Source organism: Tubulanus polymorphus, chromosome 9 (assembly GCF_964204645.1).
Source record: "Tubulanus polymorphus chromosome 9, tnTubPoly1.2, whole genome shotgun sequence".
NCBI lineage: Eukaryota > Metazoa > Nemertea > Palaeonemertea > Tubulaniformes > Tubulanidae > Tubulanus > Tubulanus polymorphus.
Window position 1 is genome coordinate 15715291 of NC_134033.1, and position 16292 is coordinate 15731582.

The 16292-nt window shown below is 39.6% G+C and overlaps 2 protein-coding genes across 2 annotated transcripts; both read left to right on the top strand.

The window, feature by feature from the left end:
* Window positions 1–125: 125 nt before the first annotated feature.
* On the top strand, window positions 126–4164 carry LOC141910657 (organic cation transporter protein-like). The gene is made up of 10 exons (XM_074801373.1): window positions 126–307; window positions 897–1087; window positions 1480–1710; window positions 1966–2391; window positions 2718–2809; window positions 2890–3024; window positions 3249–3334; window positions 3408–3528; window positions 3656–3728; window positions 3820–4164. The coding sequence occupies exons 1-10, from the start codon at window positions 127–129 to the stop codon at window positions 4051–4053; spliced, it is 1770 nt and encodes a 589-aa protein (XP_074657474.1). The 5' UTR covers window position 126; the 3' UTR covers window positions 4054–4164.
* Window positions 4165–5260: 1096 nt separating this feature from the next.
* On the top strand, window positions 5261–12435 carry LOC141910654 (organic cation transporter protein-like). The gene is made up of 10 exons (XM_074801369.1): window positions 5261–5478; window positions 5924–6114; window positions 6664–6894; window positions 7084–7533; window positions 7920–8011; window positions 8090–8224; window positions 8334–8419; window positions 11477–11597; window positions 11689–11761; window positions 12058–12435. Exons 1-10 carry the CDS (start codon window positions 5298–5300, stop codon window positions 12289–12291), a joined length of 1794 nt encoding a protein of 597 aa, XP_074657470.1. The 5' UTR covers window positions 5261–5297; the 3' UTR covers window positions 12292–12435.
* The last annotated feature ends 3857 nt before the right edge of the window (window positions 12436–16292 follow it).

The following is a 16292-nucleotide window of genomic DNA, read 5'->3' on the forward strand; positions in this document are numbered from 1 at the left end:
ATCTCATTTCATGGGTTGACAATGTCAAAACCGTTCAAGTGTTATTGATATATGATCAACAATCAATGTTCAAATCAGTTTGTCCAGGATTTTCTGTACCGTGGCTGGCTTTGTCTTTGAGCAGTAATGGCGGCTCGTGAATCTTTCTCATCCGTTGGAAGTACCGTAATTTACATCTCGGACGTGGACGATATTTTGAAGGCCGTATCAATTTACGGTAAACGATGGTTGTATACGACTTATGTCGCATTAAGTATAGCTTCTTGCTTTCCAACGGGATGGCACATGTTCGCAATTACTTTCGTGGGTAAGTTACAGGCACCAGGGGCTAGTTGTGCAATCTTTTTAAAAGTGATCTTGAATGTTAAGGTTTTAAGTTGTAAGATTAGGTATAGAACCGAAGTGAGTTTAGACTGGTCTTAAGTTGTAAGATTGGTTATAGAACCAGAATGGGCTTAGACGGGTCTCAAGTTGTTAGATTGGTTATAAAACCAGAATGAGCTTGGACTGGTCTTAAGTTGTTTGGCTATAGAAATAAAATGGGTTTAGACTGGTTATTGATCGTGCAAGTGTTGCTCTTGGTAATAGATGGCACCAAGGATCAAATCTAGTTCATAACTGAGTCACTTTTTAGTACGTGCACAATTTTCTATTTTATAGTTAAATGATTGTGTCATTTCTACAAGTTTCGTTCATCATAATTTAACTGAATGAAAATATATCAGATATATCACATAAAGTTCACGATACCGAGTGGAATCGATCAGCAAATCTTTTATCTAAACGCAAATACAAAATCCAACTATTTATCTTTAGCAAAATAATAAGGGCAAAGTTTCACTAGTGCCGTAGTATTTTTCACGATCAAAAAGATTAGATTATTTTCTTATCGCAAGGTGGACTGCCCGATGACTATCACTGTCGAGTGGGCGCCAATCAATCGATACCTCAGATTTATAAAGATGGTAAATGGACGAATGATAAATGTCGTATGTACAAGAATGAATCTAGTGGTGATAATCAGACGATACCGTGTAATAATGGATGGGTTTATTATACCGATTATCAAAGCACCATCGTTACTGAGGTAGTGTAAACATTTCAGTGATCACTCTTAATTGAAATATGATATCTTACTTGGCGTTTCATTGGTCAAGTTAGATTTTGAAGTATCATATTGACAAAAGGAAGTTACAAAATATCATCGTTCCTGGTCTTGTTTGAGTAACTTTGTATTCTATTATCGTGGCATGTCCGGTCAGTTGATCATGTACTCAATGTGCCCGATAGCCTTTGGCGGATATGTCCGAACGTTTAATAATGACCACTTCTAAACCTGTCACCTATGACTATTGTATGACGGAGGGGCTCAATGAGCTTATTGAACTAGTCTCATAGGTCTCCTCCATTCATATGAAACTGGACAAAGAAACGACATTTTCCACAATCCAAATAGAATTTCTAACTTTCTGATTGCAGTGGGATCTGGTGTGTGACAGGGACTATTTACCTCAAATGGCGCAGACTATTTTTGTCGTCGGTACTTTGATCGGAGCCGGAAGTCTGTCGCCATTAGCTGATTGGTTGGGACGCAAAACTGTCCACATCGGTTCGCAGATGGCGATGGCGATTGTGGGAATTATAACAATATTTTCTCCTAATTACGTCATGTTTGCCGTAATGCGAGTAATAACAGGTGCACTTCAACAGGTACGATGTCGCAGCTGCTGCAAAAGTTGATAGCTTCATCAGAAATTTCCGTTATATATCCAATCCGTCAAGTGTAAGATATAATCTATTGGTAGAATCCAAATTTGACACACAAATATTAAGCAATTTTTAAAAAACTAGAATCCCAACGAACGATTACACACAAAATTACTAAATAGCTTGTGTCCATTTCCTACTTGCTTGGAAATAGTTTTCTTAAATTCGAAAGTATTGATTCATGTTTTCCATTTCCAGGGAGTGGTCCTATCCACTAGCGTCCTGTTATTCGAGTTGTTCCCGGCTGAAAAGAGAGCTCTCTGTACCCTTAGTATTTCCATATTCTGGGCGATGTCTCTCGTCATACTGGCCACGTTCGGTTACTTCGTACGGAATTGGAGATATTTCCAGTTGTTGATTTCAATTCCGTCGTTTATCGACCTACTCGGTATCTGGTGCTTCCCGGAGTCCATAGCCTGGCTGATAGGGCGTGGAAAATTCGACGAAGCTGAAAGAACTATTGAAACGGCGGTGAAAGGCGCGAAGATTAAAATCCCGATCTCCGCTTCCCTTCTCAAGATGGCGGTCCCGGAACGACCCAGTTTGAGACGATCGAGTTCGGAGATGAGTGATTTGAAAAGAAGGTCGTCAGATCCACGACGCAGTTCAACACAGGCTCCACCGGTATATACCAGACCAACCCCCAGCATCCATTTCAACAGTTCTGAGATTAAATAGTGGAATTTAGTTACAACGAACTTCAAGGCAGCAAAATCTGTTAGTTCGTTATAACTGATAATTCTGTAAACAGTATGAAATTATTGAATGTCTTATTTGGGACGAAAGATAGGTTTGTCACAGGTCAGTCGATAAATCGTTGTTACCCGAGGTCGTTATAACGAGTATCAAAACGTAACATTTGAAAAGACATTCTTACGTGGCAAATCTTGACCATTTAACCGTGAAACAAGTTTTTTATCTGCTATCCTAAGTTATATAGGAATTTTCAGGAACCTGACTTCGAAGAAAAGCGCGAAACTTTGTTGGACGTGATGAAACATCCTCGTTTACGTTGGTATTCATTGATCATGTGTCTAATGTGGTAAGTCTTTAGACTTCTAATAATCATGACTTATTGGGTTCGAGTCCATAAATTTGCGCCATATAATATCTTTTTTACAGGTTTAATGTGTCAATGGCCTATTACGGAATTTCACTGAGCGCCACGTCTTTGGTCGGCAACAGATATTTGAATTTCGGTTTGGTCGGAGTTACGGAAATTCCCAGTTACTTACTCACTCTCCTTGTAACAACCAAGTAAGACGTTAAGAATCCTTATATTCTATCTATTCCAGTATATATAACTGGAAAGAATATATTTTACAAATACGATAAGCTGTACATAACCACTCACTAGTACTACGTAAGACTATAGTTTTATTGGTTCACTGGTTACCACCCTCTACGACACTTAGGTTCGATTCCCGATGAGTGCGCGTAATTTGCCGCATTTCTTTAAATCTTTTGTTCTAATTTTGTAGATTTGGGCGCCGTATTCCTTCATGCTGTGTCCAAGTTGCTGGTGGAATCGCACTCATTGTTGTAGCTTTCATACCAAAAACACTATGTAAGATTGATATCTCTTTTAGTACCATTTTTTCGATAAATGTCAATAATTGTATAAACATTTTATATCGTAGCTGATGGAACGAGTTTGGCTCCTCTTATTGTTACTGTTACTATGGTCGGCATGTTGTTCGAGTCATCGGCTTTTTCACTAGCATTTCTTTACGGACAAGAGATTTATCCGACCAGCACCAGGTTGTTGTTATACATAATAGCTCGCGTCACATCGTCAAACCCCTCCCCTCCAGAGATGTAGACACATATACTATAGGAACTCTTTGTAAAGAATAATATGTAGATAGTCAAATGTTCCCTTTTCCAGGAATAGTGGTATGGGTTTGTCCTCCGTGTGTGCTAGAATTGGAGGAATGTTGGCGCCGTTTGCGGGATATATGGTGTGTAATATTTGAAAGACAAGCAACTTGCAATATTGAAAAAAAAAGTTATAGTGCTGGTTCATTTATAAGGTTTTTATTGCTGTTGTAGATGACAAAAATCTATTGGTTTCCGGGAGTATTTCTAGGCTCTGTATCTATAATCATCGGTCTACTGGTATTATACCTTCCTGAACCGCTTGGACGTCCAATACCGCAGAAAATCGCCGACATGGATTCCTGGACGCGTCAACGATATCGACCGCCAACAGACGACAACATGGCCGACGAGCAACTTCCGGCATTACCGGAAGGGCAAGAACAATACGATGAGGAAGACTTGTAAGATAACGTAATCAAACTCGCTCGATTACCTTTGTATATTTCGCGCTAAGATTTTGAATATATTTATCTGTAAATAAGGATTATTAATATTGGAAATGAAAAATAAACTATATTCACGATGATTTCTTCAACATTTTTTTCTTCTCAGAACACTTAATTAACTAGTTTAAACGTGTTTGATTTCTTGGCGCGTTGACGGCACTTCAAATCAAGTGTTATTTCTGAAAATATGTCGAGTAACATTCCGCGTCCGGTTCCTACGTATAAACTTCTGCCTTTGTTCACTCAATTCACACGTGAACTTGACACGTCGTAATTTATCGATTTAGTAAATCAACACACATATGTTAGCTACAATCGGAACCCAGGGACTGCCCAAAAGTTGATAATTCACATGACAATCATCAGCACTTCGGTCATTCATCTTTGGCCATTCATTGAATTTGAAAAAGATGAGGATGCATGGGTTATAATTGAATCTGAGAAGAATTCTGGTGACGTCGTTGTACGTGCAGAAGCACACCTGGTGGATCCTCACTTGCCAAAGTCGACCCCGGAGTCTGAATTCACTCCGAAAATCCAAATTGATGTTGATACTCAGTTTACGTTCTGTTCGCGCCAGGCCGAACTAAAGATAGCGAATATTACACGCTCCATTGCTTCTTACCTCAATAGACATATTCAAAACATTACGATATCCGTCATAAGTCATAAGTTACAAGTTATCAGTCGGCTTGAAAACCTAATAGCCGGCTAGGATAAATATTTACCTACATTTCGGATGATGATTCCAACATCTGCGGCATAGGTGCTTCTATTTTTTCTAAATGTCAAATATTTTTATTTCCTCGGCGAGGAGTTTGTGTGTGTACAACTCGACCCATATCCCCAGTTTCAGGCGATCTAGGGTCGATGGGGCTTCGGGAAATAACCGATTGACTGAGTTTATAATCTCTTACACCGAGCAATTAGCAGCTCTTCGCGGGTCTAACTCGGCGAACTTAGGCAAATAATCCGCCGAAACGAGTAACCCGAACTCGATGAGAGATGAGAGATGGGTAGCGCTTCTGTTGTCTATGCGTAACATAAGGAGTTATGATAAATAAAAACTATACTGCGCTCCAATTTATGATGATAACACATGTAGAGTATTGTGCTACGTAGCAGTCAGTCATTTAGTAAGTTAGTCGAGTATTTTGCGGAGGTTTTAACCGCGAGTTCAAACGTGGCCGGGCAGTATTCGCGATGGCAGCTCGTGGTTCCATTTCATCAGTGGGTAACCCTGTAATCTATATCGCCGAAGTCGACAACATCCTGAAAGCGATTTCAAACTACGGGAAAAAATGGCTGTACACGACTTATTTGATATTAGGGATATCTTCGGGATTTCCGACCGCTTGGCACATGTTTGCCATCTCGTTTGTTGGTAAGTAAATTTATCGCTTTCCGAATCTTTGAACCATTGGTGCACAGGCTGGAATAGCTAGTCGTATTTACAAAATTCGAGTGAATCTGTCAACGTAAAGCAAAGTGAATATAATTGAAAATGTCGTCGTGAAAGTTAACGAATTTTAGTGAAATTGAAAATAGAAAATTTAAATCAGAATTCAATGAATTTGATAAATTTTTTCTTTTCATCATGTACGGCTCTTTTTGAATAAGAGTGTGTATTCGAATTAGAAAATTTTTATTATCATGTAGATTTTTCATTTTTTCAAAAATCGTCTTTTTATGTATAACAGACGGATCCCATTGTGGTTTCATTTTGATAAATCGTGTCGTGCAAAATTCGATTGACTGTGGGACTTCTTCATTCATCTGGTATTTTTTATATTGAATTGGAAAAATTGAATCTACTTTCTTATCGCAAGGTGGACTGCCCGATGACTATCACTGTCGAGTGGGCGCCAATCAATCGATACCTCAGATTTATAAAGATGGTAAATGGACGAATGATAAATGTCGTATGTACAAGAATGAATCTAGTGGTGATAATCAGACGATACCGTGTAATAATGGATGGGTTTATTATACCGATTATCAAAGCACCATCGTTACCGAGGTAGGGGAAACATTATCAGTGATCACTCTTAATTGAAATATGATATCTTACTTAGCATTCCATCGGTAAAGTTAGATTTTGAAGTACCACAATGACGAAGTTATAAGATCACCGAAGTTAATACTGTAGACTTCAATTAAGTCTGATCTTTTGGGACTGTAAAAATGTGCCCGGATTGAGTGATATCCGAGTTGGAATTATGTATTTCGCTTATTGTGTCACAGAAATATCTAACAAATATATCTGAGTTTATCGGATCTTTGGCCGAGTCTATCATCGTTTCTGCAGTTTCAACAAAAGTTTGAATTATATTATTGTGGCGTGTCCGGTCAGTTGATCATGCACTCAATGTGCCCGATAGCCTTTAGCGGATATGTCCGACGGTTTATTAATGACCACTTCTAAACCAGTTGCCTATGACCATTGTATGACTAAGAGACTTGATGAGCTGACCGAACTAGTCTCATAGGTCTCCTCTATTTATATGGAACCTGTCGAAGAAACAACGTTTTCAAAATTAAAATAAGATTTTTAAATTTCTGATTGCAGTGGGATCTGGTCTGCGACAGGGACTATTTACCTCAAATGTCGCAAACTATTTTTGTCGTCGGTACTTTGATCGGAGCCGGAAGTCTGTCGCCGTTAGCCGATTGGTTGGGGCGTAAAAAGGTTCACATCGGTTCACAGATAGCGATGGCAGTCGTCGGAATCGTCACCATGTTTTCGCCTAATTACGCCATGTACGCCGTGATGAGATTCCTGTCCGGCGCGCTGCAACAGGTTCGAGTAAAACTATCAAGAAAAAAAAACGGAAATTAGTATTTCATAAATGATTTCCGATGCTAACACGGCATGATGAGCACAGGTGTACACGAGCAACGAAGCATTCATTGCTATCTACATTCATTAGCATACTTATGCGTTTTGTATATCATATTTCATACTACAGTGTTGTACATATATTTCTAGGGAGTTGTTTTGTCAGCCAGCGTACAGATTTTCGAACTGTTCCCCGCCAGTACTAGAACTGTATTTTCGCTGATGGTTCAATTCTACTGGGCGGTCGGCGTCATCTTTCTCGCCGTGTTCGCGTTTTTTGTTCGGGATTGGAGATATCTGCAACTGGTCATTTCTATCCCGGCGTTTTTGGTCCTGCTCGGTATCTGGTTCTTCCCGGAGTCCGTACCGTGGCTGATCGCGCACGGCAAAACCGACGAGGCCGAAAAGGTCATCGAAAAGGCGGTGAAAGGCACGAAGATCAAAATCCCGATTCCCGGTTCGCTTTTGGAGATGGAGGTCCCGGAGCGACCCAGTTTGAGGCGGTTGAGTTTGGAACTGAAAAATAAATCGGTGACGCAAATGCGCAATTTGAAAAGAAGGTTGTCAGATCCGCGACGCAGTTCAACACAGGCTCCACCGGTACATACCAGAACAACCCCCGATACCCAATTAAACTGTTCGTAATGAAAATCTTAAGTGAAAACACTTGATTCGGTTCCATAGTTTTGGGTTAATTGATTCACTGTTAAAAAATTGAAGATGACCGAATTATATCTCCAACTCACATTGTGGAACTGGGTCCTGACATTGAACTGATTTTAACTTCAACTCAAAGCTTTGAAAAATCTTAGTCTTGGAACCAGTTCCACAGTTCTGAGTTAAATATGACTCTAGAATTAAAACATTGAAAATGAACTAACTTTAACCCAGAGTTAGCTCTAACTCACAGTGGAACCGGGTCCAGGATATCAATTATTTTTAATTTTGACGTGCCAATCTATCTAATAATGAAACGTACATTTTAGGCCCCGCCCCCTGAGGAAAAAGCGGAAACTTTATTGGACGTGATAAAACATCCTCGTTTACGTTGGTATTCATTGATTATGTGCTTGATGTGGTAGGTTCAATCGTTCGTTCGTTCGTTCGTATTGTCCAGCTATAAAGTATTCTTCATATTTTCAATCATGAATTAAAGGTTAAATTCATCGATGGCTTACTATGGAATCTCGTTGAGCGCGACGACCCTGGTCGGCAACAGATACCTGAATTTCGGTTTGGTCGGAGTCGTGGAAATTCCAGCTTACTGCTTCACAATCGCCGCGGCCACTAAGTAATCATTTCAATGCACGCATCATTTACGTTTATGCAACAAATTCATATTCGAATTCGAGGAAAATGAAATTTCAATTCAACGTTTTACATTATTTTCTTGTCTGTAGAATTGGACGCCGTATCCCGTCATGTTTTGTCCAAGTAGGCGGCGGTGTAGCGCTGATTATCGTGGCATTCATACCAAAAACACTGGGTGAGTCTGATTATTTAAACTGATATAAGCTCAGTGCAGAAGTTATTGAAAATATGTAAAAATTATCGTTCGAACAAAAATCATCGGATCCGGGTATTTTTAATAGGGGGAGGTCAAAAATCCGAAGTCTATTTTTTACACGAACTTGGTACATGAACGTGAGCGCCGAGGACAAAGTCATGCAGGAGGATTTGGGGAGGCCCCTAAGAAAGTTTTGAAAAGACAGATTTTCTGAGCATCTAGGAGTGATTCCAGTACAAAATGACTGGTAATAATCTCGCGCTGTATGTTTCTTTAAGCCAAGTTGTGAAAATGTTTTCCTGACAAAGAATAGGGGCCCGGGCCACTTAGGTCCGACTTGGCTCCGCCACTGTGACTGTTTCCGTAAAAAATGGAATTTACATATATATATATCTCGAAAATGCCTGTCAGAATAGATAATTTAAGATATATATCATCAATTGTGGGGATGGTTCATTGATTCGATAAGGTTATTATTATCATTAGTAATTTGAAAAAGGAATCACGATGTGCTGTGTTGCTTTCTCCTATTTAAAATGCGTTAGTTTTTGTATATAGTTACTGCTTGTGTTCATTGTCAGTCACTTCGAACAGTCGGTTGTATTTTGAAAAAAAGTGTATCCAGCGTGGTAACCTTATATATCCGGTTTTCAAATTTGAGGTCAGTAACAGTGAAGATCCGTTTTAAAAAGTGAAATTAGACACGACCCCCTGTCGGTAGACGGAAATTGTGTTTAGGTTAGAATAGAGAAAATTGGACCACAACTTCCAAGCGAAATAAGTCATACGCGTTGCTAGATACCTAAATAAATTCTAACGTCAAAACAGGTAGCACCGTCGTGTAGGTTAACCGATTTTCAGAAGCAAGTTCACATCGGCTCGGCTAATATCCGACCGTTATCGAAATCCATTAGTATCCAGTTGTAGTAGGTATTGACGAAACGGCCTATATCCACCTTTCATAGGTGGCGTTACTGGAGAACCATAAGCGTTCCCAGTCAGACGATACTATGCAAGCGTCTATTCGTTCGAACGAAAATGATTCACCGTGAGGTGCTGCCGCTATGCCTGTCGTTAGCGGACTTTTCATGCACTAATATGAGTGGACTCTGGCAATCTATGTACGGGGTCGATTGCCAGACTCTACTCACATTAGTGCATGGAAAATCCGCTATCGATGAGCATAGCGGCAGCACCTCACGGTGCAGTATAAACAAAGTTATATCGTGCTGAGAGAAATTCAGTAGTTCTAAAAAGTCTTTTTGTTAGGATTTTTATCTAGAAGATCCTCGTGTATAATTTACAAGTGTGCAGCAAAACTATCTAGTTTTTGTATAATTGGTTTTGACTTGCTGGTGATCAGACAAGTATTTCGTTCGTTTGTTGTGTTAAGTCGTAATTATCGCCGTTGTTCGACTTTTTGCCCTTTCGACTAGAATATAGTTAGAATATGTTCAGGTCGTTTGTCCTGAAATCCAACGGATGGAAATGTTTGGTAGCACAGTTACTTTTTAAAAACTAAATACTTTGCCTAAATTTGCACATTTCAACGCGTAGAAAACACGAAGTTCCATCTCGCATTTAATCATTATATATTTAAAAAACATCGTCGATGTGTTAAACTTATGATAACTCAAATATCCGTCAGTTGGTCGTTTTACAATGTCGTCTGCTCAGAATAGCACTCTCGTCGTAACGTCATGCCGGGAAACGTTACTGCTACCGATGAAATCGATTTTCGTCGAAGCGTTTTACGTTTCTACGATTTTAAACAGCGCGTTAGCGTTGGTCGGAATCACTTCGAACATTCTCACAATCGTCACGATCGAACGATACATTAAACGCAAATCGTATTACGTCTGTAAATTCGTAGCTTGTTTCGATTTATCGTTTCTCGTTTCGTTCGCGTTTTTGTACCCGATTCGGATTTTATACGTTTACGCTGTTCTGGCCGACGTCATGTTTCGTTTATACGGACGCAGATTCGCTTATTGGATTTCGTACACGTTCAGACTGGGCGGTTGGTTTACGTACGTATTTTCCTTCGCGTTTATATGGTTTCAAACCTCGCGTAACTGGTCGATCGTTTTGCTCAGCGTCGACCGATTGATTGTGATTTCGTTTCCGTTGCGAGCCGCGAAATTCTGGACGAAAAACAAACAACTTTTGATCGTGATTTTGATCGCTATTTCATGCGCGTTTATTAACTGGAATTTTATAATACCGAGATCATTCCCGGCTCTTTATCGCTGGCCTTGTCTTCGATTGAACATTCTCGTTTATACTATGTATGGCGGTTATGACGTATTTAAACATACAAAGTTGTATGACTATTACGAAGATTATATCTACATATTCATAACATCAATATTACCTTCTGTATTTTTAATAAATGTTAATTTTCTATTAATGTTTGTTTTATATCGAGCGACCCCAGCTCGACGATCTCTTCGTCGAAGCGATTCAGAAACGAATGTCGTCGATCTCCGCGCTCTCAAAAATGTCATCGCCCTCGTCGTATTTTTTCTAATCTGTGAAATCCCGGCGACGATGCCGAGATTTTTATCATTAATTGGGTACGTAATATCCAATTATCGAATGCTGGTTGCAATAAACAGAATCGCTCTCACTTCAACGGTGTTCAATTCAGTCGGTAATTTTTTCATTCTAATTTCCGCTGATGATAGATTCAGAAACTCAGCGCGACGCGCGGCGCTACCCGCCTCATCGTCTTTTTATAGGGTTGAAACGAATTAGAGAATATAAGTTTCTGCACTGAATAAATCTACCGAAGCTCATACGACTATCTACGACCTTTTCCCCAACTTTCGTTGTTATTTCTTGACACTTAATTCCACGACTTTCGTACATAAAGAACAGAAAACGTGAAATTATCAAAACACGGCTCCTCAACTCTTCTCAAAACATTCGATGATCTTACAATATCAAACTTAAGAATATTTTCATTTACAATAGAGGTTCACTGATCGGGGCTTCGCGGGTGAACTTACTCATCTGTCTTTTTTATACCGGTAGCTGATGGGACGAGTTTGGCTCCTCTGATTGTTACTGTTACTATGGTCGGCATGTTTTTCGAGGCATCGGCTTTTTCACTGGCATTTCTTTACGGACAAGAGATTTATCCGACCAGCACCAGGTAAATGTCTCCGAACTAAATAGAAACTTAGTACTTGTATTTGGATCGGTGAATGCAGCGCTTTATTGAGACAATGTTTATGAATTTATAGGAATAGTGGGTTAGGTTTGTCTTCAATGTGGGCGAGGGCTGGAGGAATGTTGGCTCCGTTTGCGGGTTATATGGTATGTAATATTGAAATACAAGCCGTTATCACGGGTGTAATTTGATAGAACGATAACCACACTCAAACGTGGTGAACGGATAATAAGATAAAATCCCACTATTTACAGATTAAAAGAATTTAAAAACAAGAATTTTTTTATTAAATCTAAAATATTTAAAAGACACGACGTTTCGATCTCACCCTAGAGATCATCGTCAGGTGACTTAAATTCTTTTAATCTGTAAATAGTGGGATTTTATCTTATTGTGTAATTTGAGTTCGATTCGTTTATAAGGGTTTTCATTGCTGTTGTAGATGACAAAGATCTACTGGTTTCCGGGAGTATTTCTAGGCTCTGTATCTATAATCATCGGTCTACTGGTATTATACCTTCCTGAACCGCTTGGACGTCCAATACCGCAGAAAATCGCCGACATGGATTCCTGGACGCGTCAACGATATCGACCGCCAACAGACGACAACATGGCCGACGAGCAACTTCCGGCGTTACACGAACAGAACGAGGACGATTTAATGGAAATAAAATAGAGAAAATCTAACGAAATTTGATAACAGTTTTTTTAAATAATTCTAGATTTTTTAATTGAATACAAATGTATATCAAAAACGGATTGTTTCTACTAAAATCGTATCAATATTATACCTATATACATTTATAACATGTATTAATAATAAGCGATCTTTTAAAGTTATACCGCGACTTATGAAGTTCTTTTCTATGGCGATTTTAAAACCGATCACGAATTGAGAACGGGTATTTAAATACCAATTTAGTACTTACCACGGTTTGCAGATTACTTCGTTTCCGCGAAACAAATATATCTATTTTTCACCGTGTAACCTCCGGGGTTCCATTTTTTTCTAGCTGATTACGTGGCCATGAAATCATCTTTTCGGGTCCACGTTATCAACGAAAACGAAGAGTTTCGTGGGCCATGGAGTATTTTATTCGTTCGAACGAAAATGATTCACCGTGAGGTGCTGCCTCTATACCTGTCGTTAGCGGACTTTCCTTGCACTAACATGAGTGGACTCTGGCAATCTCTGTACAGCGTCGATTGCCAGAGTCCACTCACATTAGTGCATGGAAAATCCGCTATTGATGAACTTAGCGGCAGCACCTCACGGTGCAGCATAAACAAAGTTATATCGTGTTGAAATTCAGTAGTTCTAAAAAGTCTTTTTGTTAGGATTTTTATCTAGAAGATCCTCGTGTATAATTTACATGTGTGCAGCAAAACTATCTAGTTTTTGTATAATTGGTTTGGACTTGCTGGTGATCAGACAAATATTTCGTTCGTTTGTTGTGTTAAGTCCGTTACTTTCCGCCGTTGTTCCGGACTAGACTTCCTTTCACCCGGCGGTGCAGATAACCAAATGTCCCGGCCGGACTCTGCTTACGGTGGAGCTTATTTTTTTCGTGGTGTTAATTCGTGTGACGACAACCAATCGTCGCCCCGACTGACCTAACAACCCCCTCCCCCCCCCCCATAAGCACTTGCTCAGTGCCTCGTCATAGAAAACCGCCTTGCGCAGTAGACAGGAGCCACCTTCTCGGTTATCTGAGTAAGTCGTCTATAGTCGAACTAAACGAAACCGAATGTCCGTAAGTCGGAACTATATTCCGGAAATAGTTCGGAAATCAAGCGCATTCGGTTATTAGTTTCGACCACTAGTCGACTAGATACGAAAACCGAATTTGGCCCAGATTGCTGTTACATCATCTCACTGCATCTTCTCCTCATTAATAGTATTTCCGTTTAGATATAAATGATTTCCGGTTTACTTCCGGTAAGGTTATAGAAATGCGTGGTAGGATAAGATAAGTCAAGCTTATCGTTGAACTATCGGCAGGATTCATTGTTTTCGATTGCCAGAGTCGGCAATTCCCGGTGATCCCAAAATCCGTGAGCGCCTCTGTAAATATTCTACGCTCGAGAAGAAAATCAACACTTACCGAACGACTCTAGAAACAGCTTTGAATTATTCAGAAGGAAATCAGAAATTTTATTTTGAATGGAATATTCTGGTGACACAGGTGACGCAAAATAATCAGCGCCGGGATTCACAATTGACAAAACATTAAAACATTCGATATTAAACCGATCGAAAATGAACGAGCGGATTTAAGCTATTATAAAGGTGCATTTTCTTAGTCTTTTTAGTCTCCCAGCGCTAATTGGGGTCATTTTTGGCTCCAGCTCCAGCTCCGGCTCCGGCTCCGGCTCCGGCTCCAGCTTCATCTCCAGCTCCAGCCCCAGCATTGTTACCACCGTTGTCATCGTCATCATCATCAGCTGAAAACAAAGAAACGAAATATTTTCCAATCCAAATTATCGAGGACAACTCTCGAGATGGACACTATTATCCTCATTGTTATCATTCCCTTTAAATTTACTTTATTATTTATGATTTCTTTACCTTAACTTTTATTCAACAAGTTAAGGCTGCTAACGTCACCCGATCCGTATTAGTAGTCCCTTTTGATTTTGGAGATTTTGAAAAATGTTTAATGAAACAGGTATGAACTTACCGGCTTCTGCATGCGACGTGAAGTGTAACGACAGTAGTAGGAACACGGCTCCGAGAATCAGGAAATAACGCATCTGCAAATTCAAGAAAAAAATAAACAGAATATTCTTTAATCTATACAAAGTCAAAATTGTTGCTTTTTTCGATTTCAAGCGGAAAGAGTTTACGAACTTTTATGATACTATTTCGTCGACTTCAAATAACCTGTGAAATGATAAGAAATATAATTGTACATACTAAAATAGGGGAATGTATACAGTTGAAATGAAATATTTAAACTATACCAACTGAAACTTCAGCGTCTCGTACCTGTGAACTATTCTGCGGTTTGAACCTACTTCTAATCCCGACCAATTCTTAAACCAAACTGACGCACGTCACCTGCTTCTTACTAATTGGACGAACAGATGCCGGCAATTATATATATGAATATGTATGATTAAAACATCTCGTTAATGGAAATTCTCAAGGGCGGCGCCTTAAAATCGCGAACCATTATCGTTTTCCGATAGCAATTATAATCATAACGTTTGCCCCGATTTAGGTTGTTTTTATTTGCTGGAAAGAATCGAAAACGAAACGAATAAATGATTGATTTACAATTAAACTGAAATATTCCATCGTAGCTGAGATAATGGTTTTTCACCAGCATCGAAAGAGTTCAAAGCTTTTGAAGTCAATACATGTACAATCCGCGCCTGAGGTTCAATATATGGGGTAGAAAAAGCTAAGAACTTTCAATTTATGTCTGGTTCCAAGGGGAGGTAGCAGAATCCGCACCTAGAACGACGTTAATGATACATAAGAAAAACATTAACTAATTCCAACTTTTGACTAAAGCTCGGCCGCAAAAAACGAAATCATTTTTCTGACCTCCTCAAAGTAATGGAACTGTACATTACTTTCAATATAATAAACACATTTTCCTCTCAAACCTCGAACTCATTTTGCCGGTCCCACAGTGTGGCGAGGTTTAATGTTTACGCAGCGCGAAACCTCGATCAGTTGAATAAATACAAAAGAAAATTGAAGTCAAACGTATCATTTTTTTCTGATAAATGGTGTATATTTAATTAATTAATATAACACTGTTATTAACACATAGTTTATAATGATTTATTTCTATTTACATTCTATATCATCGTCATAATTATAATCATCTTTACAACAACATCATTTTATCTTAATCCATTTATAATAATATTTTACCATTCACGGTGTACACGGTTATTTCGGCGGCATGAAATTTGCCCGACATTATTTTCTAAATGATAACTAAAAACGAAGCTCCATCGCCATCGGGCAATCGTCGCTATAGACTGGCAAACCGGTTTACCCGATTGGGCAAACGTCGTTATAGACAGGCAAACCGGTTTACCCGATTGGGCAAACGTCGTTATAGACAGGCAAACAGGTTTACCCGATTGGGCAAACGTCGTTATAGACAGGCAAACCGGTTTACCCGATTGGGCAAACGTCGTTATAGACAGGCAAACCGGTTTACCCGATTGGGCAAACGTCGTTATAGACAGGCAAACAGGTTTACCCGATTGGGCAAACGTCGTTATAGACTGGCAAACCGGTTTACCCGATTGGGCAAACGTCGTTATAGACAGGCAAACCGGTTTACCCGATTGGGCAAACGTCGTTATAGACAGGCAAACCGGTTTACCCGATTGGGCAAACGTCGTTATAGACAGGCAAACAGGTTTACCCGATTGGGCAAACGTCGTTATAGACAGGCAAACCGGTTTACCCGATTGGGCAAACGTCGTTATAGACAGGCAAACCGGTTTACCCGATTGGGCAAACGTCGTTATAGACAGGCAAACCGGTTTACCCGATTGGGCAAACGTCGTTATAGACAGGCAAACAGGTTTACCCGATTGGGCAAACGTCGTTATAGACAGGCAAACCGGTTTACCCGATTGGGCAAACATCGTTATAGACAGGCAAACAGGTTTACCCAATTGGGCAAACGTCGCTATAGACAGGCA

Bases quoted from the DNA above. Each gene is read 5' to 3' on its own strand.
- LOC141910657 (XM_074801373.1), top strand. From the start codon at position 127: ATGGCGGCTCGTGAATCTTTCTCATCCGTTGGAAGTACCGTAATTTAC. The intron at 2,810-2,889 runs GTAAGTCTTTAG...TCTTTTTTACAG, and splicing joins TTGATCATGTGTCTAATGTG to GTTTAATGTGTCAATGGCCT. The intron at 3,025-3,248 runs GTAAGACGTTAA...CTAATTTTGTAG, and splicing joins ACTCTCCTTGTAACAACCAA to ATTTGGGCGCCGTATTCCTT.
- LOC141910654 (XM_074801369.1), top strand. From the start codon at position 5,298: ATGGCAGCTCGTGGTTCCATTTCATCAGTGGGTAACCCTGTAATCTAT. The intron at 8,420-11,476 runs GTGAGTCTGATT...TTATACCGGTAG, and splicing joins ATTCATACCAAAAACACTGG to CTGATGGGACGAGTTTGGCT. The intron at 11,598-11,688 runs GTAAATGTCTCC...ATGAATTTATAG, and splicing joins ATTTATCCGACCAGCACCAG to GAATAGTGGGTTAGGTTTGT.